The sequence below is a fragment of the Struthio camelus genome, chromosome 1 (genome assembly GCF_040807025.1).
Source record: "Struthio camelus isolate bStrCam1 chromosome 1, bStrCam1.hap1, whole genome shotgun sequence".
In the NCBI taxonomy this organism is placed as follows: Eukaryota; Metazoa; Chordata; class Aves; order Struthioniformes; family Struthionidae; genus Struthio; species Struthio camelus.
The window spans coordinates 147410849-147434014 of NC_090942.1; the positions used below are offsets into that span (position 1 = coordinate 147410849).

Here is a 23166-nt window from a genome sequence, read left to right on the forward strand (position 1 = left end):
AAGGTCTGCTTGAAGCTTCCTGTTTACACGCTCTTAGTGTTATAAATGGTTAGTTCTGTAAACAGTACAAAAGAAGAAATAGAATGTGTTATATTCAGGTCAGCATGGAGCTGTAAATATAAATCGGTGATCTTCTGTTTTGTTAGCTTGGGTTTTAAAACGCTCTTTGCTTGACTGTTTTTTACTGCTTTTTTGAGAAATGTATTCTTTTCACCTTTGCAGAAACACCTTAGAACTCCCGATATTGTTATAGGAGCAGACACTATTGTGGTAAGAAGTCTTATGTATTTCAGTGTTGCTATCATGTATGATGAGTACAGAAAATACTTGTATTTTGGAGTCTAAAGCTAAAGTTGGAAAAAACTTTTACCTAAGAAGTGATCCCTGCAATATTGTGTGTTCTGAGGGTTTTATGTCAGCATAAATTTGTCACAAAAACTGAGTGTTATCTGTCTTTCAGAGACTCCAGTATTAAATAAGTAGTGCCTCAGATCTGCTACTGTGTAGTACTCTGTTATTGGGCGACTTTTGACCATCAAGAAGTTTAGATTAGGTGAGCTGTCTGATGTTAGGTTTCTTAGCAGACATTGCTTATACCTGCGGTCTCCACAGAGAGAGTGAACAGTGAATGACAGGCGAGGTTGAATTACCCTCTTGTTTATGGAAGCTCCTGACACCAGAGGGTGGCCTACATAGTTGCACTTATGTGCTTGTCAGTAAATTGTCTGCTCAAGTATCTGTGGTTCTTACCCGGCTCAGCAGACTTGTGTTTGAAGGCCTGACTGAAATTATGGTTTCAAAGTCTTATGTCCTATCTCAGTTTCAGAAAAGTAAGACATAACAGTAGAATATCTTTGTTTTTCTGTTTTAGACTGTGGGTGAGCAGATCCTGGAGAAACCAGTTGATAAGCAAGATGCATATAGGATGCTATCAAGGTTTGTAGTTTTAAATAAGATTCCAAATGTATAACTTAAGCTGTTGTAGCAGGAGCTGTACGAATTCCTTGTAATATATGAAGAACTCTATGCCCACAAGTTTTTTTAATACTTTTTTACTAAACAGTATAAGCCAGTTATGCCACTGGGAAGAGTTAGACTGGCTAGATCTTGCCCCCGGCTAATTGTTCTTGTTCCTGCACCTTAGGGAGCTGATCAGGGTTAAAACAAAGCCTTTTATTTTGCTGGGAAAATATTCCCTTTGATTAATTTCCAGAGTCATTGTACCACAGGACCACCTATATGCATCAGGTGATACAAGAAAGGGACAAGGAGGGGAGATAGGGCAGAGCCATCACAGTGGTGCTCTGAGGCTTGACATTTAATGACAGGATGTTGCATGTACAAGAAAGTACATAATGATATGTGTTCATTGACTGTTGCTTTACATTCTGGTACTTTGTATCCTTGAAAGTATCAGGCATAAAAGTGCCTCATCTCCTTAGTTTAACTTTTTTCATTAGATAACCATCTTGCTAATTTCCTTTCTAATAACATTCTATAACAGAGTAAACATTTGTCTGATTCCTTTACCTTCAGATAAGATCCACTCAATATAGAAATTATGAGAAAATGAGTTGGGAATTGTCTTGGGGTCATGCTCTGTGGTTTTCTGCCAACCCCGGTGTCAGTGCTTTGGATTTATAGTTTAACTGAGGGGAAAAACTCCACTTCTGTCGGAGTTCTTCATGGGGAGTAGGCTGGTAGTTTTTGAGGCTTCTGTCTCTCTTTTTGGAGCATCCTTTTCCCCTTCAAGCTTAATGTTACCTCTGTGACTTTACAGTCCTCTCTTCTTAACACAGGAAAAGCTGTTTCACTAGCACTTCATTTCTTAAACACCTACTAATTAAAACTCTAGTCATTTTCTTTATGAAAGATGAGATACGATGAATCCACTGTGCATTCATCTGTGGTCGTGAGGGAATACAACAACAGACATGGAATGTGATCTGATGAAACAAACAAGCTAATTCAGGAATCTGCTAGAGAGAATTCTAAGGGGTAGGTGTCTTTGAGGGGTGTGTGTCTGTTCCCCCTCCCTCCCCCTGTAGGTCTCTTTGGTTTTTTGCACTGATAACTTAAGCTGTGTTTGTGATTCTTGATAGCATGATGTTAACTTCAATAGTAGTAGTAAAAGAAAGCAAATGAGAGCAGCATATGTTATTAGTAGGAGATTCCCAAAGGAATCTCTGACAAAGGATTCCTCACTACTATATGCTTTTGCTTGGAATCATGCCAATTTTGGTTAGTTCCAGAAATAATATTTTTTTTTGGCTAGGCTTACTGTACTACCTCTAAAATAGAGGTTGTGTGTTAGAAGTCTGCAGTAGCTCAGTCTCTGTAATCATGGATATGAAATGTATTTGAAATTCTTTTTTAATAATTCCTGCTAATTGTGATCAGTATTAGCAGGAAAAAGTACATTGTGCTGATTGTATCCAAGATATATCCAAAGTGTCAGGCTGAAATATTCACTCCCTAATCTATCTTTTTACAACTACTCGCATTGAATCTTGTGGGAGATAGTAAGAGTGCAAGATACTTCTATTCACATTAAGTAATAGTCTGGCTAATCTGTATGAGACAATTCCTTAATTAGTCTCTTCAACTCAAGTTCTCATGCTATTTATTGCACTTCTGTTTACATCAAATGTATAAATTTAAAAAGCCCTCAAAGTTAATTAGGCACAGTATAGTACTCTGAAGCCACAGCAAGAGAGACCCTGTTATCTCTCACTTCTCACGCAGCAGTCAGCTCAGCTAGGAGCTGAGTGCATCAGTCCTGGGTTAGAGTGAAGATCAGCTTTTTCCCTCTACAATCTGCTTCTGCTGCTCTCACTCATCATGGGATTATAGCAGGGCAGTCATCCAGATGAAACAAATGCATAAGCTGTAGTCACCTACCACTTGTTTAATCAAAGTTGTATTATCTAACTCTGTATTATCAACTTTCACTGACGTTGCCTGTGATGATAGTGGGGTTTTCTATTATTTTTTTTCTCTCTCGCATTTGAATTATTTACTTCTCCCCAGGTATGGTAAATAGATGGATATCACTGACTACTTTCCTAAGTTGTAGACAATGATTTTTGGACATTGGTAGGAGGAAGATTTGAAATAATTGAATCCTTATAGTATTTGGAGGGGTTGGTTGCCAGTGTCTTTCAACTATATTAAAATTAAACGTATTTGCTTAGGATACATTGAGCCATTGAGTGATTTATTTATATAGTGGTCTCTTTCTCAAGTTGTAGTAACATAGTCTCGTAGAAGACTCTTGCAGATGACAAATTTCGTAGAACTTTATTAATGCACATTTTTCCCTGATAGGTTGAGTGGGAAAGAGCACAGTGTTTTCACAGGAGTGGCAATTATACATTGCAGCAGTAAAGGTACGTTTGTTACTTTATTGAAGTTTAGTGTTTTCTTCAAAAAATGAGTTGTTTTTCTAAGGATGATGTACACAAGTGAAGAAACAGAGGGTGGGGACTTCTCATACGCAGCCTGAATTGGCTTCCCACTCGAGATAAAATTTACCTTATGAATATGTATATGTGCGTACGCATGTATGTGTGTATGTGCACACATGTATAGATATTTCCCACCAAAGCTAATGTTTGTATTGCATTCAATTTTCACAAAGGAAGAAGGATTACGACATAGAAAATAGCCTTTACAAGTAATATGTCTAAAAGTTATGGAACTACTTTAGACCCATGTAAATTTGTGGGAATGTCCTAAATGAAATACAAGTAAGGTACTACAAAATGCAAGACTGAGCAGAATCTGATTTGTACTGGCTTTCTTCCTGTGTTCTACTTATTTGCTGATACTTGCAAGAGGTTGCTGTATGTGGAGTTACTACTTAGTTTTGTGAGTGTTGTTGTTGGGGTCCCCCCCCAATAAAAAGGAAATTTTAGTTCATTTTTAAGGGATGAGTAAAATAATGGCTTCATTGCTTAATGCATCAATCTTTTAATGAACTGTAGGGAGCAATAAACTTACATTCTTTAACAGATCACTTAGGTAGTAAATGAGTGGTTTAGTGAGCACTGCATCATTAATATAATTTTAGGATTGTTTAGTTTGAGGGATTTCATGTGATAATCATGCCAAAATTTCAGTAATGGAACTTCTGCAAGGCTCCGTTCTCAAATTTCACTGGAGATGCTCTTTTTCTGTGGGCATTCCTTACAATTTTCAAAATCTTTATTGGAATGATTGCTCTTAGCTCTTGTAACAGAGCTAATGTCAGTGATCCAGTACCCTTATTAATATACGTACACAGTAAGAGAAGCTACTGGCAAAGAAATAAATAGATTGTCAAGGGGTTCATGTGAACTATATGGAAAGAGTAATAATGCCTGTCACTTACTCTAAGAGGAAAGTAAAAACACACAGAATTGCAGTGCTGATGCTATGACAACAAATCTCGTTTGAAGTCTACAAATTTAAACCAAAACAGATTCTGATAAGGAAAATATAATAAATCAGTGTATTCCTCAAGCAGTGCAATCAATTGAAGATTTTTCTGCAATACTTTTGTTAGTTGATAGATCAATTAAGAGTTGTTATATAGGAAGATTGATTAAAAACATTCTTTCAATGTTGATAAATAAAACTAAGTCATTACATATGTGGGTTGGTTTGTTTGTGGTGTTCTATACTTACACTGTTAGCAGTTGGATAACAGTCTTCCCCTGATCTGTACTGTGAATCTCTTACATACTCTGCCTAAGGCATTTTCACTGTTATAAGAGAGGTAACTAGAGATCTGCACAGCAGTAACAAGAGATACTGACCTCAATCTTGCAAGAAAGAGACAGTCAGTAATGCTTAACATACTAATGACCAGCTGCAGGTTTACTTTTGCGAGGCTACTTTCTTTGGAACGTGCTTTGTAACAGCCTTTCTCTGTAGTGATGCCAGATTCAGAGAGTACCCATGCAAGGGGCACCCCGCATCCAGTTGCGCAGTGCTTTGGAACACCTCTCACTGTCTCACAACTACTTTCACATATGGAGGTCTGAAATACTTCACTTCTTTCTTGAAAGATGAAACTAAGGCTCTGTTGTGATTCTGCAGTCAAAGACTGTTACCGTGAGGTTTGCTGGACGACCTGCAGTACAGGTGCAGCTGTGCATGTAGGAGTATGTAATAGTTTTAACTGTGTTGCATTGTTAAGAGTTCTTGGACAGCAAAGTTAGAGGGATGCTTGTGGCCTTTCTTGTATTCACTATTGGATATACATTGGCAGCACATAAATAGCCCTGCTGCAGGCACATAATTAACTTTGAGTGTATCGGGAAGAACAACCTGCTAGATTAAGATAGGACTGCAGAGGTAGGAAGTGGGGGTGGGAGGGATTTTTGGTTTGGTTTTTTTTGGAAAATTAGTGAGTATGTGCAGAAAGAAGTAAACAGACATGATTCCACTGTTCCTAAAGAGCATTATTAATCATCCAACACACCTGTTTAGCACCTACCTTTAATTTTTCCCCAGCAAAATTATCCAATGTCTATGAAGTGAAGTTTAACTCTGAGATATGTTATGCTTTCTAAACTATACTTTCATGCTACAATTTCTGTTTGTAGTGAAACCTTTTTCTGCTTGCAGATAATCAGCTGGAGACAGAAGTCACTGATTTCTATGAAGAGACTAAAGTGAAATTTTCTGACCTGTCTGAAGAGCTTTTGTGGGAATACATACATAGTGGGGAGCCAATGTAAGTAAGACCTCGAAGCTAGCACAGAGTGCTTGAGAATAGCATACACTATATTACTAGCCTTCACCATAAAACACTTTGCGTTGTGTTCTGTGGAATTTTGCTCTGTATGTGTCAGATGGTAGTGTGGCTGATGCAACATGGGTTTTCTGTTCTTGTCTAGAACTAGCATTGCTCCAGGGAAACTGAATGACCTTTTTAGTACTCTAACAAACTTGAAAAATGAAGACTGAAATATTCTGGATTACAGCAAATACTCTTCTAATATAAAATTACCTCTCTGTTACCTGAGGCATTCGAGGAGCTTGGATACCTGAGAAAATGGCTGTAGTTCTCATTAGCCATAGTTAAAAGATATTCATTCGAATAAATAGGTGAATGGAAGGACTATGAGGGTAATCAGAGTTTTGGAGACTTACTGAAAGGAGCTAAACTTGGCTTATTTAGCCTAGCAAAAAGCAAATGAGGGAATAAGATTAGTCTAAAATCCTACCGTTCTGAAACGAGAAGCACTGACATAACTTTCAGTTTTATCCTGATGGCTAACTTACACATGTGTTCTTTTGCCATAAATAGTCTTTTGGCTTACACCTGTTTCCTCAGCACTTGCATTTATGCCAGTTATTTACAGAGCACATTCTTCCCACAGAAATAGTAGAGAATGAGAGCAGAATGCCTGACGGCCTCTAAGATGAGGCTGACCACTTTCTAAATAAAGAGCTAAGTAATTATTTGGAGACAAAAAAGAAATTCATGTGATACATTACAGAATTTGCCTTTCCCTTCTACTAGCCGAAGGCAAATCGGGCAATGTTAAGCACTGTGGACTACATCTGGTGATCTGAGGGTAAACATTTGGTTCTGTATAATGCAATCAGAATTGAAGGTAACATCAACTGTGGTGTTTCATTATGCTTGTTTTTGATACAAAATAATGTAGTCATGCTTTACTGTGGAAAGAAGAACCAATATAACCTTTGGATGTGTGAATTGGGCATATTTTTAGAAAATGTAAGGTGCTGAGCTCACTAAAGAGTGAAGTTAATTTGGATTATGGAGGGAAAAATGTTTTGGAGAGAATACAGTTTATAGCAGAAATTCCTAGATAGGTTTGAAACGTTTATCGTTAGTAGGCTGCTGACTGGAAAGTTGCAGTTTGAAGGGGAAATGACCAAAGATTTTCAGGAAGAATGACAGATTTAGAAATATTTTGAATATTCTGAGCATTTCCTCTGAAAGAATATGCAAAAGTACTGCTGTGGTGCAGCAGGATTGGAGCAGGATTGGGTAATTCTGTTCATTCTGCTAACGTGGTATGGGAGAGCAAGAAAGTTTATCAGGGGACTGGAGGTTCAGAGAATATATTTTGCCATTCTCTGGAGCAGAAGTCAGTAAATCTGAAGTTCTACAATCAAGAGAGTAGGAAGCATTTACTGTCTCCTTGTGAAGGAACCACTTAATGTAGTGGCCTGTAAGTTGTGCAAAACAGTAAGTGCACAGTAAGGGTAAGTTTCTCTTGGGCCCTCTTTCATGTGGCCATCCATACAGGTTGTACACGTGTGTAACAAGTGCACATGTGCTTATGGATTTTAAAACACTATTGCAGTTCAAGTGACCATTTGTTTGTTTTTTTAAATGAGTATATAACTTAATTTTTCATGGAGTCGTTAAGTCCTTTATAACTACACAAAATGAAAATTGATACAATTCTATGCTGTTGAGGATTAGATTGAGTTGTCCTTGTTATAGCGAGGATAAAATTGGTATACAAAATATTGTAAAAATCAGTCACTGGTAAGACAGGAACTAATTCTAGAAGTATATTGTTTAAAATAAAATAAAAAAAAAAAGTGAGAAGGGAAAACCACTGTCTTAACATAGGCTATGGTGAGACTAAAATCCTTCAGTGTTTTGGCTGCAGAAAGATGGGCTCTTTTTCTTCTTTTTTTGGTTTGTCCCCACTGTTCTTTCCAGTCAGGGATTTTCGGCCTGCTGGCAGGGTCTCTTTTCTGCTTTCTGATTCTTTGTAGAAAGAGAGCTGGACCATAGTGAGCCTAAATATTTCTGGCTTACATAACAAGTGGACTCAGTTTCTGCTAGCCTCTTTGGCCTGGAATTTTATGCTACAATCTCTTTCCCTTGTGAACAACTTCTTCTGTCTCTATTCACAACTTCCAATGTGAAGATATTAAAATGAACGTGTGTTTTAGTAGCTTTGTTGCTCTGAATAGTGGCAATGAAACCAGAAGGACTTGCGCTTTCCCAAGAGATGGGTACAGAGCCCGAAGCAGTTTCAAATTTAACTATGAAGTAGTAAAGCATAGAATATAAATTTCTTTCCTTGCATGATTTGTGCAAGAGTTGTTTCCTTCAAAGCTGTAGGATGTAAGCAGGTAGATTTTTCAGGTTGTGCAAGTAATTACAATCTAAGAGCAGAATGACACATGGACAGCTTGGGATTTTTTTGGGGTGTCACAGAGCACAAGAGCAAAAATCTCAGCCTGTACATACAGGCACAGGGTTACAGAAGTAAGCCAAGTTGCACCCTCCTTATACCAGAATTAATTCTGAATCTTGTCTTAATTTACCATATTGATGCAGTTCACTCCTCTGTATGGAAAAAAAAGTTGTTCCACATTGAGCAGAACTACTAGCAAATTTATTTCTTGTACCCGCCCATCTGAGCTGCTTTGCAAGTTGTCTGTTTAATTGGCAAATGGAAACAGGACTCTCACTGATTCCATGCTGTGTGCGTGCTGCCTGGGCGTCTAGCTGTTGCTTCTTCCAAGATAAGAGACTCAGTTCTGCTTCTCTTCACCTCTGTGGGGACAGTAATTGTGTAAACAATGCTTTACAAATACCACTAACTTCATACTAAAAGGAACTAAAGGTGGACTGGTCCAACTTCTGCTTCCATTGAAGATGACAAACTCGGATTGGATACCCTAGGGTCCCCTGGTAGCTGATAGAGAGGGACAAGAAATCTTAGAGTATCTCTTCTGACTTATTTTAAATGTTTGCTTCAGTGGAGATTAATTGTGATGTACTTGTTTCTTTTTGTTGACTTCTTGGGTAGCCCTGAGTCACTAGCTCGGATGGCCTGTTTAATGTGGCTGAACTTTGTCCTTTTTTCTAGTCACTCTGAACATGGGCCAAGATGTGTATGACAAGTCGCACACGGCTTGCTTCCTTTGGAAACCAGCCCGAAACCCAGCCAAGTATCTCCCTTTGTCTGTAGGAACAATAGTACCTGTCAGTGCAGTGGTGATTATATGAGCTTTTGTTCTGTGTTGTACAATTCAAATATATCTAAACATGTGGATATATTGTTTTGGTGACATGAGTAAAGCAGTTTTGCAGCTGATTAAGGAAATAGACTTTAATTTTGCATTTTCAGGTAGAACACAGGTTAACAAACTTGTTCTTCCCCGCTCTCTTTATTTTTGAAATCATTGTGCACACATTCCTGTTGAAATCATATATGCCCTACAAAGGTGAGTTATTGAAAAACGTTTTGGTCACAGCAGTGATCTTGAAAGATCCATTTCTGTTACTTGTAATGCAAATTAGTTGCTGTTGTGTATGTTTTAAATGAAGCCCTTAAAGTTAGCAATATGCCAGTAAAAGCATCCAGTTACAGAAGCTGGTGGGATTAGGTAGTTTATTGCAGGAGCCAGTTATTGTGATAGCTGCATAAAGTATAAATACTGATACAGTATGACTATTAGCACTGGAGACTAGTTTAAAAATCAGTGGAACTGTTAATTGATAACTAATCATAGCCTCATGTTTTCGGACTAGAAGCTGTGGTTGTAGTAGAGGATCTGCCTCTGGATCTCATGCCAGAAGACAAAATTTCTATAGAAAAATAAAGAGGTGGCTGATTGTGTTAAAATTCTGTCTAGGAGTATGATACTGCTTCTGTTGATGGCCAAAACATATGTTTTTGCCTTTCTGTCAGCATATACCAGAACAACTTCATCCTACCGGAGTGTTAATTCATTTAAAAATGGACCTTTTAGGTTGTCTGGGTTAAGACTATTCTTATCACTGTGAGTCTTCAACATGTTGTTAAGGAAGGAATATTTTAAAAACAGAGCTGTACAGCGCTAATCAAAATGCAGGCTGATTACAAGGCTAATGGCAAAGCCCCATTCCCTAGTTTGTAGTAATTCAAAATCCCATTTCCTGGGATATTGATCATTCTTCTGTTTCTCCCTGGGATAGCATCTGAAGGGCAATCTGGAAATGCGTTATGAAAATATGAAGAGCTGACTTTGATCAAATCTTAGAGTAGAAATCTAATCTACTTTTTCTGTACAGTAATCTTCTCTTTAGCAAGTAGTGGTGTAATTCCATACTATCTGAGGTCAGTACATCTGAATAAAAGTGTCTAATCTCTGTCTCAGAGCTCTCTGACTTTGTCTTTCAGATTCTAATGTTATCATGTAGTAAACGTACTCCTAGCTGCCATGTTCCTTAGACGTGAACAATAAAATCATTGGTTCTATCATGCCTTATCAGCATGGGTGCAATTTGATTCCAGACAATGGAATTTGCATACTTGCCTCTGAAGAGAAACTGGATGTCCAAGGTTACTGTCTGTGTAATGCCAAATTACTTGTATTGACAGGAACATGTAAGAGCACCTTGCTGAAAACCACAACTTTATTGATTTCCTTGAGGTTACACAAGAACTGGATAGGTTTGAGAGGACAGCAGTGGATTGTGTGTTTGAACAGGACTTTCTTGGAGAGGAGCAACCTAACTTCCTTCATTTTTGGTCCTCACATGACTGAGAGCCAAAAGACGTGCTATAATCCTCTGAGATTTAAGATGTCCACTTCAATCCGAGCTCCTCTTGGGGCTAACAAATCTCTGAGGATCTCTCATCTTGTTTTAGAATAGGGTTAGGGCTGCTGTGCAGTTGGGTGACCTAGTGGCAATGTTGGCGTTAGTGATGCTTATTAACTTTCCAGTGTAGCAAGGACTTGGGGCTACATCGTCTGACTGCAGTCAGACTGTGGTGTCATAGGTTACCCAGCATTCTCCACCGTAGGTGACTACAGCACTTGGACTGTCTGAAGAAGCTCAAGGACCTTAGGCTACCCACCCCTAATAGAAATATTGATCCTTATATTGATCCTTATATTTATATTGCAATTCATGAACTGAAATGTTGAGCCTAGCCTCTTACTTGGAGCCTCTTACTATTATGCTGTATGCCAGATTCTGCAGTACTGCTGGATTACTTTGTGCTATCTTTACTCTTAATTTCTATATTAACTGTAGTTGGATACACCTGTTTTGTATATTTTTCTCTCCCCAGGGACAAAGCCGGTGGATACGGAATCCAGGCCCTCGGTGGAATGTTAGTTGAGTATGTCCACGGAGACTTTTTGAATGTGGTGGGATTTCCTCTGAATCACTTCTGCAAAAAGCTAGTAGAGTTGTACTGTCCGCCCCCTAAACATAGCATACACCATATAAAGCATGACTCTATCCCTTCTGTGGACACTTTTGAGAACCTAAGTGATGGAGAAAGTGAATCCTCAAATTCTGCAGCGCATAAAGGTGCTAACAAGTTGGACAGTAGTAGGACACGTCCTTCAGGACCTGTTTGCAATTCAGAAGACAGTTACCATGTCAAAACTGCTTTTATGGTGCCTTTGGAAAATCAGAATGGAGTATTGGAAAACGCAGCAAAATTCCCATCTACAATTCTAGAGCTGATGGATGGTTTTAGAGCTTCAAAGGTAAAAACAAAAAACCCTTCCAAGAATACTCACTACTGTTCCTACTGATGTATGATTGCATCATTGGACTTTAATATACTAGCAGGTAATGTGAGATATTTGAGCCTGGGTAAGAATGTCTTAATAACTAAGTATAAGTTCTAGAGAGTCTAAAATTAAAATAGCTGAAACTTCTCATATGGTGAAGTGTTTTCATTACTGGCTTTAACCTGGTCTATGACACTTGAACTAACCACAGGATACTGATCTTCTGATTTCAGAAGTAAAGAGACACTTCTTCCCGCCTCTCCTCCGGCCCCCTTCCCCCCCCCCCCCCCCGCCCCAGACTTGCATGTTTTGCCTCAGGTGTGCTTCTCAGGGTTCTGGGAAATACTACCGAAGAGACCCCTTGCTCCCCATGTGTGCCTTTTTTCATCTTGTCTAATTCAGTGTAGTTTATGTAAGATCATAATTTATTTTCCAGTAGCTACAATAGTGATTTTGGTATCTGTGTGTTAAGTGTGAGGCTGCCATGTAACGAGAGCCTCGGAAATGTATTATGCAAAATTTACTCAGTAAGCAAAGTGGAATGCTGTAGGGAAATTTAAAAATGCTTTTAAGAAATGTGAATTTCTTGCTAACTATTTGAGTTTGGGTTTTTTTGTACCAATCACAGGAGCACAATCAAATATAGAGTTAACTTTCTAGATACTATTTGCAGAGAAGGCATTTTATAAGTTTAATTTATCTATCTATCATTTATTTAACGTATATACAGTGCTTGTCACAGTTTTTTTCCTCCTTCCTTTTAACACTTAATTCTTTGCATTATGATTTTCTGGAAGATGTTAATCATTTCTTTCGTTCCTTATTGATGAAATATGCTTCATATCCTGTTTCACATTCAGGGTATTTTTAACTGATAATGCAATAGCTGATGGAGACGTACACAGAACAGTCCACAAACTGAAGATCTCGGCATGCTCTGTCAAGCAGCCAAGTGTCATGGGAAGGAGTAGTTGGATGCTTTAAAAACAGTGCCAAGTTTTCTACTTAGAGCTCCAGCGTAGCTAAAACAACAGTGAAGAGGGTGAAGGAGAAATGGGCATTCTAAGTAGATCTTTGATCTGTCAAGTCATTCAGGCTTCAGGAAGTGGTGAAAAAACATAGAAGTGGCAGTGAAATGACAAACCTGGCTCTGAAGATAGACTGTATCTTGGCCAGGGCGGACAGGGGTACAGGGACAAAAAACAATGGGCCGTGGTTCTGCTGAAACAGCAGAAAGTTGTGCTTGGATATGAAGGAAAACTGTAGGGTGTTGGTTACTGTAGATCTGTGGGCAAGCTACTTGCAGGCATGCAAGGCAGAGCTGAAAACTTTGGGATAAAGCTGCCTTGAGACTGACAGGTTTGTGAGTACTTCCATAGTATTTAAAATGGAAGTGTAGCTGTCTCCTCCAGAAAGGAAAGTAGAACTAAAGGAAACATTAAGAGACTTTCTAGAGTGTGTTCAGGTATTACAGGAGGCTGCTGTGTGTTAGGCTGTACATTAGAGCAATTATATTTTTCTTAGTTATATGCAAATACAGTTAAGTGAATTAAAACCAGATATGATTGGACAAAAATTCCAGTTAACTGGGCAGCAGCAGCAGGCTATGTTAGCAGATATTTCCAGGGCTAGTGCCAGACTCATCAAGTGAGATGTGTTCACAGGGAGTACATGTCGATGTATTTGAAAAAGTAGGATGCTGCGTATCATTTCTCAAAGTTAAGTGCAAAATATGGAGAATTGCTAGCATTTTGTTTATATATACTGTTCATTGTGATGTAATGCAAGTTTTGTGCAATGCAAGAGACGGAGGCAACTGTAAATAGAAACAGAAGACAAGTTTTATTTTCCCAGAAATTCAGCTTACAGTCCTACAGTGAAGTACTGACTCTCATATTGAACCAATGCGATTTTTTTTTAATGGTTTAGGCCTTCTAAAATTAGTTACCAGTTGTGACGGACTATTCCTGTTATCTCTGGAAAAACCTCAACTCTTTCCGCATGTAGAGTAAGGATGACTGCACAAAGGCATCTAGTCAGATTAAAAATTCTGTCTATATCATCTTGAACCCTAACTTTTGTTTCAGTCTTTATAAAGCAGATTGAAGTCTGCTGCAGAGGAAAAAAAAAACATTGCCACTTGCTTTACTCCTAAGGGCTGCTGTTACAGAACAGTAGAGGATCAGGGTTAAATAACTTTTTTAATTTTTAAACCTAATATGTTTTGAATTTGCATAGCCTGGCGAACGTCCTGATCCTTGTTCAGATTTCCCCCTCCCCGCACCCCCTCGCCATCTTTGGTTTGAAACAGGGTTACAGAATGGTAAAAAGTATTTTGGATCTGCCAAGGTTTTGACCATATCTTCCTACCTTCTCTTTCCTGTTCTCGGGTTTTTCCAGGTGGTATTTGTCCAAAGATTAGGCGAGTCTTGGAAGCCAAATGGTTATAGACCTGATAGTTGGCTCAGTATTGTGAAGGTCTGGATTCTGTGATAAATCCCAATTGTACGTTGTTGTTTTTAGAATAACAGAAGAAACCTTGAAAGAGGATGAAGGCTGTAAACTTAGATGTTTGCATGCGTACACACCATCCTCCCAATTTAATCTCCTTTTTCTCCATTTGATTTTTATTAAACAGAATGTGAAGTCCTTTTTATCTTGACAGTCTGATTTTTTTGTGTATTGTAGTTGCCTGCAGTTGTGAAGAAATGGATTCAGGGACCGCTCTGTGCATTTCCACACTTGTGTTCTACATCAGTTCTTTGCTTTTAGGTGTTCTAAGTTTTCCACGTTGTGTTTCAGAATACTAAAGCTATAAAACAGGAGTGGTATACAAATTGAGAGGTATACATTATCACATCATTAGTGTTCCTCTCCAAATAATAAATTTCTCTACAAGTTCAGCTGAGTTTTTTCCAACCTACACAGCTGAATTGCATATGGGTTTCTTCCACAGTCAGGCAATGACCGTTTTGTCCCCATTCTGTGCGTACCTGTCCTGTTAAGGGGCACAGTATAGTAGAGTTGTGCCCTTAAGTTTTATTCCGGCAAATTAAACAATCACCAATCTTTGCTTAATTACTGAAGCTGTTACACTGCGTTAGTGGGGCTTTCCAGTTCTATATTTTTAGGCCAATCAAACTTAATTTTTTTTATGGGCTTTCTTTGGCATCAATTCAGAAACATGCTTAAGCATGTTTAACTTTATGGAATGTGCTCATAGCAAGGTATATGCAAAATACCTGAATAAATAGGTCTCCTTTATACAAAATCTGTAGATTGTTCCAGTATCTTTCATGTTCCCCTGTCTCCCGAACAGTGTCACTTGGCTAAAGATCCTGAAACCTGCTAGGAGAAGAAAGGAAACCTGTCATAGCAATTAGGAGTTCTTTGTTACACTCTTCCACAGCTACTTTTCTTTAGGAATAATACTTCTGACGTGTTTGTCCAGGACAAAAGGTAGAGTTTTGTTTCTTGATTGCAGTTTTTTAAATGTAACTTACTAACAGGTACTTCCTACACACAGGCTCTGTTTGTAGCCTCTAAGCTGAAGGTGTTTGATCATCTGAAAGATAAAGGTGCACTGAATGCTGTGGATGTTGCAAATGAGATTGGAGCTTCCCTGTGTGGAACAGAAAGACTCCTTGATGCATGTGCTGCACTTGGATTACTGGAGAAAACACCTCAGGGTGATTTTTTTTTTTTTTTTTTTTTTTTTTATTAAAAAGTGGGAGAGTGAGGAGATGAGAGAGGAAAAAAGACCAAACTGGTCAAACCATGCCTTTTATCCTCTTTGTCTCATGAGTCAGGGGAGAAGAGTTTCCCGAAACCGCATATAAGCACTAGAAAATCAGTGCTTGAGGATTGCTGTTGTATCCCAGAGACCAACCTGATGTTGTGGGTAGCCTGTATTTGGGGAGAGCTGGAGGGGGAGGGAATAATTCCACCACTGAAATGATGGAAGCTGGAATTATTTTATGTGGGAGCAGGCACTTCTAAACGAACATCTCAAGCCTCCTTTATTGGAGAAACCCTGGGATTGCTGTTGACACTGACATTAGGCACTGTACCCCACTTCCTCTCTGGACATAATACTGACCACTGCCAAAAGGAAAACCTGTATGGGCAGTCCCAGGGAACAGTGTAAACAGCCCATAAACAGTATAAAATATATATATATATATATAAAAACAGTATAAATATAACGGTATAAAATGAGGACAAATTCTCTTTTCTGCTACAACAGCAGAATAGAATCACAAATTTCAGCAGACCATCAGGGTATTACTGAGAGGAGAGCTCTGGAGTATGCCCATTTTCTTGGGCAACAATTTAAATTTTAGCACCCCTAACTGGCACCATGGTTGAAGGTGCATGTAGGTGAGGGAGTCAGTAACAGGATTAACTCTTTCAGTCTTCACTATGTACTTAGAAGTTTCCATATACATTGCTTGAGTAGTATGCCTTGAAGAGGTCAAGTGCCGCAAAGAGGAAATAAAGGAATCTTTCAACTCTTTTAGAGAGCAAGACCAAGGAGAAAGCCCTAAAGGCAAAACATGATGGAGAAAGCTTGAGTTTAAGGGAAGGAGGAGGCGTAAGCTGAGAAACGTAGCGAAGAATGAGGAACTTCTAATAGTCTCCCTTCAATATTAGGTATATAATTGAGATACTCTAGCAAGAAAAAAAAATCGGTGTCTGTCTGTCTTTTTGGCACTTTAAGTTCTTTGTTTTTAGAAATAATTTATGATTCTGTTTCTCTAAGAATGAGAAGACCTTAGAACCGTTTCATAGGAACAGTTGTACAGAGAAGATACTGTGATTCCAAGATTGCTATTTACTAGCTATTTAACAGCTGCACATGAAAATGTGCCTTCAGATGCTGACAATTACAAGCGCTGAAACAAAATTAATTACAATTGTTTTCTTCCCATAAGGTTACAGTAATACAGATGCAGCAAGTATCTATCTGACCTCAGATGGTAAATACTCACTTCATGGCTACATTATCCACTCTAATGACCACCTTTGGCCTCTCTTTACAAACCTGGAATCTGCTGTCAAAGAAGGAACCAGGCAGAACCATCGAGCCTTTGGAAAGAAAACAGAGGATTTATTTAAGGTAGTGTAAATTTATTTGTTTGAAAACTAGTTGTGAGTGGCTCAGAAAAACTGATCTAGGGTGAAATGAAGACTGAACTGTCTAAGAAAGTAGGTGAATCTCAGGATACTAGAAACACAATGAATGTAACTTTGTAGTCCCACACTTCTGCTCTCTTCAGGTTTATTGTGCAAGCTTTAGGCTTGAATATGCCTGAGCAATCACAGAGTATGTTAGGAAGTTCGAGAGCGCTGAGGAAAATTGTCCGGCTAAAGTATTGCCTGTCCAACTAACATGCTCCCAGAACAACCTCTGGGCACGTGTAGCTTACTGATGTGTAGCCTTTATATAATGCCAGGTAGTACCTGGTACATGTACTCCTTCTGGCATTGAAAGCTGATCCCGCAGTACTGATGGAAGCAAAGATCCAGTGTAATATGTGCTGACTGCATGTTCAAAGCTCTATTTAAAGTCATCTTCTACAAATGCAGTAGAGAGGGGCTCAGTATATTTTATTTAGGCTGTAATTTTGTATATACTTCAAGCTGGCATATACCATTGTTAAGAAATGCAGTCCTTCCCTCCATCTGTTTCCATCTCCGTAGCATTCCTTTCCTTATGCTAGCACAGGTGGATATGCTAGGACTGGGGAATCACTTAGTGTTATAACTAGCCTTAACTACTCAATTCTCCAACCTGCTTCACCAGGTGGCTGCATAAATGTTTGTGGCAGTTTAAGGAAAGGGGTGGTAGACTGAGCAGGAAAAGGTGTCAGGGCTTTGTCTTTAAGGCAGCAGTGCTGTCAAAGTCTGCTTGTGACTACATCCTGTTCCTAACTCATAGATGCTAATGGAGCCATTCTCCTAAAAGAAACATTTCCATCCCTTATGTACAGTTGAAGGAAGGAAGCAAGGGCTTCTGAAGACCTCCAGAAGAAGATACTGTTAGCGTAATGTTAGTTTTTAGATTTCTGGTGAACAAAACTCTTGGGAATCTTTCCAAGGCTGCTTTAAACAGAGCTTAGATACTTTGCTTTAGTATGATTGCTGCAGTAGGTATTTAAATTCATATGCGAGTTAGGTGCTTTAAGATAGCGACACAGGATGAGATCCAGTTCACCTTATCCAGATTACTGCCTTTAGTTTACTTGGGTAATGCTAGTGGCAGGAGTCACTAGCAGTTTAGGCTCGGTGTATGCAGAATATACATGTTACCTCTGTGCTCGTGGCAGTACCTAGAAATCCTTCCACTACATAGTTAGTAAAGCCATAGATAACTGTAGTCTGTACGCGAGTGAGAGAGAAACGTCATCCAGAAGCTAAAGACCTGAAGTTCTGGTGCTGAATACTTCTCAACCAGTCCAAAAACAAAGTATGATCTTTAATCTTCCTATTTTAAGTCATGGTCCAACTGCTTAGTTGCTTTCTTGCCATGAGAGAATAAATGTCAGAATCCAATGAAAACAATTTGGGCATGTATCAAAAAAAAAAAGAAGAAAACGTTTTAGGAGACTAGTGGAAGAAAAAAGTGAAATCTGTTCTTTCAAACTAAGTTTGAAGTCTAGAGACACCTTGCTATGAAGCAAATGTGTTATTAAATATATATCAAGGACACAATATTTCTTTAAAGAAAGCATTTGGTAAATTACCCTTTCTGCCTTCTCTGCCCCAACTCCAGGGGTCAGAAATGTTAAATATAACAGTCCTTGAGACATCTCCAAGACTGTAATCAAAATATCCAAATATGTTATTTGGGACACTAGAAAAGACGTCTCTGGGATTTTGGAGAAGAGTGAAATTTCTGCTTTTCACTACAATGAAACAGCTTGTAATTGCCAAGAAAGGACTTGGATGAGCAGCTAGTCAAAGTCACTTTGAACTAATCCTTCAATTTTAGATTTTTCACGTTAATGGTGCAGAAGAACACCTACTGCCCTTGTTAGACATAGTTTTAGTTTTGTTTAGTATTAGTAATGAAAATAAAATTTGACTGCTGTGTGGGGGGTTTTATTTCATTTTTATTTATTTGTTAGGACTATTACCAGAGCCAGGAGGTGAAGCAGCGTTTTATGGCTGCCATGCACAGCATTGCCCACCTGACAGCAAGAGATGTGGCTACAGCATTTGATCTTTCACAGTTTAAGTCTGCGTGTGATTTAGGAGGTATTGCCTATATTTGAACCTTTGCATACAAATTATAGGGAAAAGTTGATTTCAGTTCCATGTTTTATTATTTCACTAAAACTGCAGTAAAATCATCTAGTGTTATTTGCCTGGTATTGTGTTACTATGGTATCCAAACAGGTTTAAGTACAGCTGAAAGCAGTTACTTATGTAGTATTGACTTGCTTAAAATAATTAAATCATCACAAACATATTTGAGTAATCAGCTATGTACTGACATATGGCTCAGATAACACAGAAAACAAGATGGTTTGTGGCTCAGCTGATAGAATATTGGGCTGGGAGATCCATTTTTGACTGTGCTGATGGTGCCCTTTGGCATCTCCTCAGGATTTTCAGAAATAAAAAGGATTTCTGGATCCTTCCATATGGGGGTGTCAAACTTGAAAAACACTGTATTGATTAGAACAAATTTTGGAGTCCTTTAGAATGGATTGACAAGTTTGTTTGCTTTTGACTTTTGTATTCTTAATATCCAAAGATGACCACTAACGTTTTGAAGACCAATGATATACCTGAAGAGATTCTCCTTGTTAGTATCCGTTTTAACTGTATGCTTGGAGTTGCATGGAGAGGGTGATGTTACAAAGGGAAAAGATCCAGTGAAGGAAGAACCTTTTACTCTGTGTCTAGAGAGGTGTGTGGCATGTCAGAGGAATTAACACAATATTGGTGCAGCCTTTGCCACTTGTCCAGAAATTAAGACCTCACCGTCTTATCATTCACTATGCTGAGGAGGGGTTGTCGGTCTCTAGAAATCAGCACTTTGTGAGTGATTCATAGTTCCCCTGCTGCTCTTCATCCACAAATTACAAGTCATTGTGGTTTCACTAGTGTTCTTCTACAAAGAAACTGAGCTACTGGGCAGTTCAGTGGCTTGTCAAAGGCCACGTTAAAATGTCTGTGACAGAGGAGGGAGTAAAGCCTGCGTTCCCCAACCTGCAAGACCTATCCACTAGGAAGTGCTATTGCCAGTGTTCCTTGTGGAGCTTACTGGCTACTTTTAATTCTAACTTCATGCCTCTGTCTTAGAGTTAATACAGCCTTGTCTTAAAAATCTGTGCAAATGCCATGAGAAAAGACTTATGTGTGTGTGTGGTGTTTTTTTTCTAACTTCTAACAGGTTGCACTGGAGCTCTGGCTTATGAATTAGTACAAATATACCCAAATCTGAAGGTCACTGTATTTGACCTTCCAGAAGTCATTGCAAATGCCTCTTATTTTCAGCCTTCAGGTCCATGCACAGCTCCAGTGACGTTTGTATCAGGTAAGTGTAAAACATAACTTTTGTGCTCTTATTTCTATTATCGTGGAGCACAGAGCAGGCTCATCTGCTGCAGGAAGCAATGTGCTGTCCTAGTCAACTTGAATGTGTCTTGTGCTGAAAGACAATGTGGGCTTACCCATGCTAAATAGGCTGCAGGGCAAAAAACAAACTGATTATAGTTGGAGAATGTGGATAAAAAAGGCACTGTGAGTTAAAGCCCTATTTGTAGGTACCACAGGGGGTGCGGGTTTGCTGCATGTCCTTTTCTCAGCCTTTTTTTATCTAGGCAACATTAATATGGTGATTACAAAAGAATTAAACTTCTCCATTCTTACTTCAGGCTTTCTCTCCATCCTTGCAAGTTACAGAATTTTTAATTGTGATCTGCCTATCTTCTTAACGATACACTGATTTGTAGTTAAAGAGAGTATCCCTATATCTGCTCTTTCACATTTTTTTTACTTTACCTCAGCTGAAATTCCTTCCAGTTCCTCCATGTGTGTGGTGTGTGTGTTTGTTCCTCTGATCCTCTCCCCGCCCCCGGTGTTAAGAGCACTAACTCTGTTTTTTGTAACAGGTGACTTCTTCAAGGATACTCTTCCAGAAGTAGATCTTTACATTCTTTCCCGCATCCTTCATGATTGGCCTGATGAAAAGGTTCATACACTATTAAGCAAAATATCAGCTGTTTGCAAACCAGGTAAGGGTTTTTAGTCTTCTGAGTTTACAGAAGTATGGTTAATTATGATAATAAAAAGCTCATATTAAAAAGGAATTTTTTTGCAATCCTAGTAGCCTTTACTTCAATACTTGTGCTTGCATTATAATAATGCCTGTTAAAAGAAAAGGAGATTGTACATGTAACTATTTGATCTCCATCTGTCATGCCCATAGTAGCTTTCTTACCAAGTCTTCTACCTTCAAATACCTAAGTATATGCTTATTTCTATGCAATTGAGTAGTCTAACTAAATAAAGGGCATTGAAGTTAGTCAAGAGGAGGCAGTTCATTTTGTAACTTCAGTAATACCCAGAATATGGCATGTTGGAATTCAGCACTGCATTATGCACAGATTTCTCGAAATATATAGCATTTGTGCTTTCTCTTACATTTGAACGGTACAAAAGATCAAAGGGAAAGGCAGAATGCAGGAGAGAAGGGAGAAACACCTGATTGTTACGCTTTACTAATTCCTTAATTCAACAGGAAACTGTAGCTATTTCATAGGAGAGCATTCAGAGCTAGATCTAGGCCATCAAGGATAATTCTTAAATTACAAAACAGAATTGTGGATGATTCTTAGCCCTGCCTTCATATAACAAGGTTAAGACTGATTTCAGAAGCTGCTTGATTCACATGGAACAAGACTGAGCTTCAGAGCATAATCAGGAAGTGGTCTGAACTATACTGAAGATCAGAGTAGAGCTAGTGCTTTAAGCTCTCCCTTTCTTTTGGCATGCAGTGGTTGCTTACAGGAGAAGAGTAATGAAAGGAAACTTCCATCACTGGTTTCCACTGAAGTCCATTAAAACATCAGTGTGCACCTCTCTAACCATCAAAAACTGTGAACAAAACAACTACAAATATGTAGCTAAAAATATTTTACTGAACCACTTTTGGTTATTTTGGAAATGCAGGAAGTGCCTTGCTAGTGGCAGAAATTGTGCTTGATGAACAGAAGATGCATCCTCTTAGAGCTGTACTGCAGTCCCTCAGTATGACTGAAGGCAAGCAGAGAAGTGGCTCAGAATATAAACAACTACTGGAGAAATACGGATTCATGAATGTACAAATTAAGATCACAGGAAACTTACTAGATGCTGTTTTGTGCTTCAGGAAGAGTCAGTCACCTTAATGTGCACAGAAAGAACCTGGGACACTGAGCTTTTATAACACTTGTATAATATACTTATCAACCAGCATATACTGTCAGTTGCCTAGGATCATTTTTGACCTTTACCTGTCGTAGCAGCATAGATACTACAGGTTTTGGAAAAAGGTTTGACTGCAGCTTGGGTAGGGATGAGTTCTACCCCTCAAAGTGTCTGGGGCAGCCTGGAACTCGATATGTTACATACCTTCATATCCAGTTCTCTTTGCTCGTTCTGCAGGCTATGCAAAGGTTAGAGTTGACAGAGCTGTATAGCGTGGTAAGTTCAAACTGCTAGTCTACATGAGCTGCATTCATACCTTAATTTTAGTAGACTCCAACAAATTATAAAGAATTCTCCCTATGCAATATATTCAGTGGCTACTGCTTGTTTTATTAGAAATGAAAAAATAAAAGTGAACACTGTATGTATCAGTTTGGGGTTGTTGGTCCTCCTTCACTTTTCTGTGGGACTTTGCTCAGAAGCACTCAAGCATACCTTTCTTTCAGCATGTTTTTCCTCAGGTAATAGTAAAAATAGGACAAAGCTAGAATTAGAAACACTGGAGCTCCTAGAGCAACTGTAAAGTCACAAACCTCAGCAGTCTTTGACTTCCAGTCAGCACATTTACAACAGTCTCTAGCTGAGAGCTGTTCCTCTCTGTTCCTTAGTTTCAGGCTTTTCTGGTTATGGTTAAATAGCTTTGTTTTCTGTCTCATTATTTGAGAATTAAGATCATTGTAAAAGTTCTCTTGTGAAAGCTGCATATAGAAATAGTAGTTTCTTCATGTTTCAGTTTGTGACTGGAGAAGTAAGCCCATACTGTGTATCTTGTTTCTTCAACTGATTTGTCATTGATGTCACCATTCCTAACTTTTCTTTTCGTGATACTATATTAATATTTATTTTTCTATTTAAAATGTACTTTGTAGTAGAATCCTTCCTGGAGATTAAAGCTGCACTCTAAAACTAGCTTTTACCTTAGCAGTTGTGAGTTTCTTGCCTGCCACATCCTTCTGTAGGAATAACTGTAATGAGCCAGTGTGAAAGAAGCAGTGTCTATGCTGAGTTGCTGACCTCAGCAATTTAAGGGGGTTGATGAGCAAGGTCAAGAGTTACTCACATCTGTCTATCAGACTCCATCTTAGGTTATTTAATCAGTGAAGTTACTTTGCTCTTTGAGCACTGAATAAGGCAAAAGTACCATAATGAGAAACATGCTTACTACAGAGTTTCAGCTGC

General features: G+C 38.7%; 1 protein-coding gene across 10 annotated transcripts in view; it reads left to right on the forward strand.

The window, feature by feature from the left end:
• The window catches only part of ASMTL (acetylserotonin O-methyltransferase like), a 31661-nt gene that overhangs the window by 3966 nt on the left and 4529 nt on the right, over positions 1 to 23166 (forward strand). For 4 of the 10 annotated variants that reach the window (XM_009666429.2, XM_068922326.1, XM_068922344.1 and 1 more), the window contains exons 3-12: positions 223 to 270; positions 872 to 936; positions 3328 to 3389; positions 5614 to 5722; positions 11052 to 11478; positions 15032 to 15194; positions 16440 to 16624; positions 18636 to 18765; positions 19910 to 20053; positions 20631 to 20753. In XM_009666429.2, the coding sequence (XP_009664724.2) occupies positions 223 to 270; positions 872 to 936; positions 3328 to 3389; positions 5614 to 5722; positions 11052 to 11478; positions 15032 to 15194; positions 16440 to 16624; positions 18636 to 18765; positions 19910 to 20053; positions 20631 to 20753 (1456 nt within the window). Of the gene's footprint in view, positions 1 to 222; positions 271 to 871; positions 937 to 3327; positions 3390 to 5613; positions 5723 to 11051; positions 11479 to 15031; positions 15195 to 16439; positions 16625 to 18635; positions 18766 to 19909; positions 20054 to 20630; positions 20754 to 21515; positions 22897 to 23166 lie in introns of those variants that run through there. The other 6 variants (XM_068922388.1, XM_068922335.1, XM_068922396.1 and 3 more) reach the window with 2 other exon arrangements.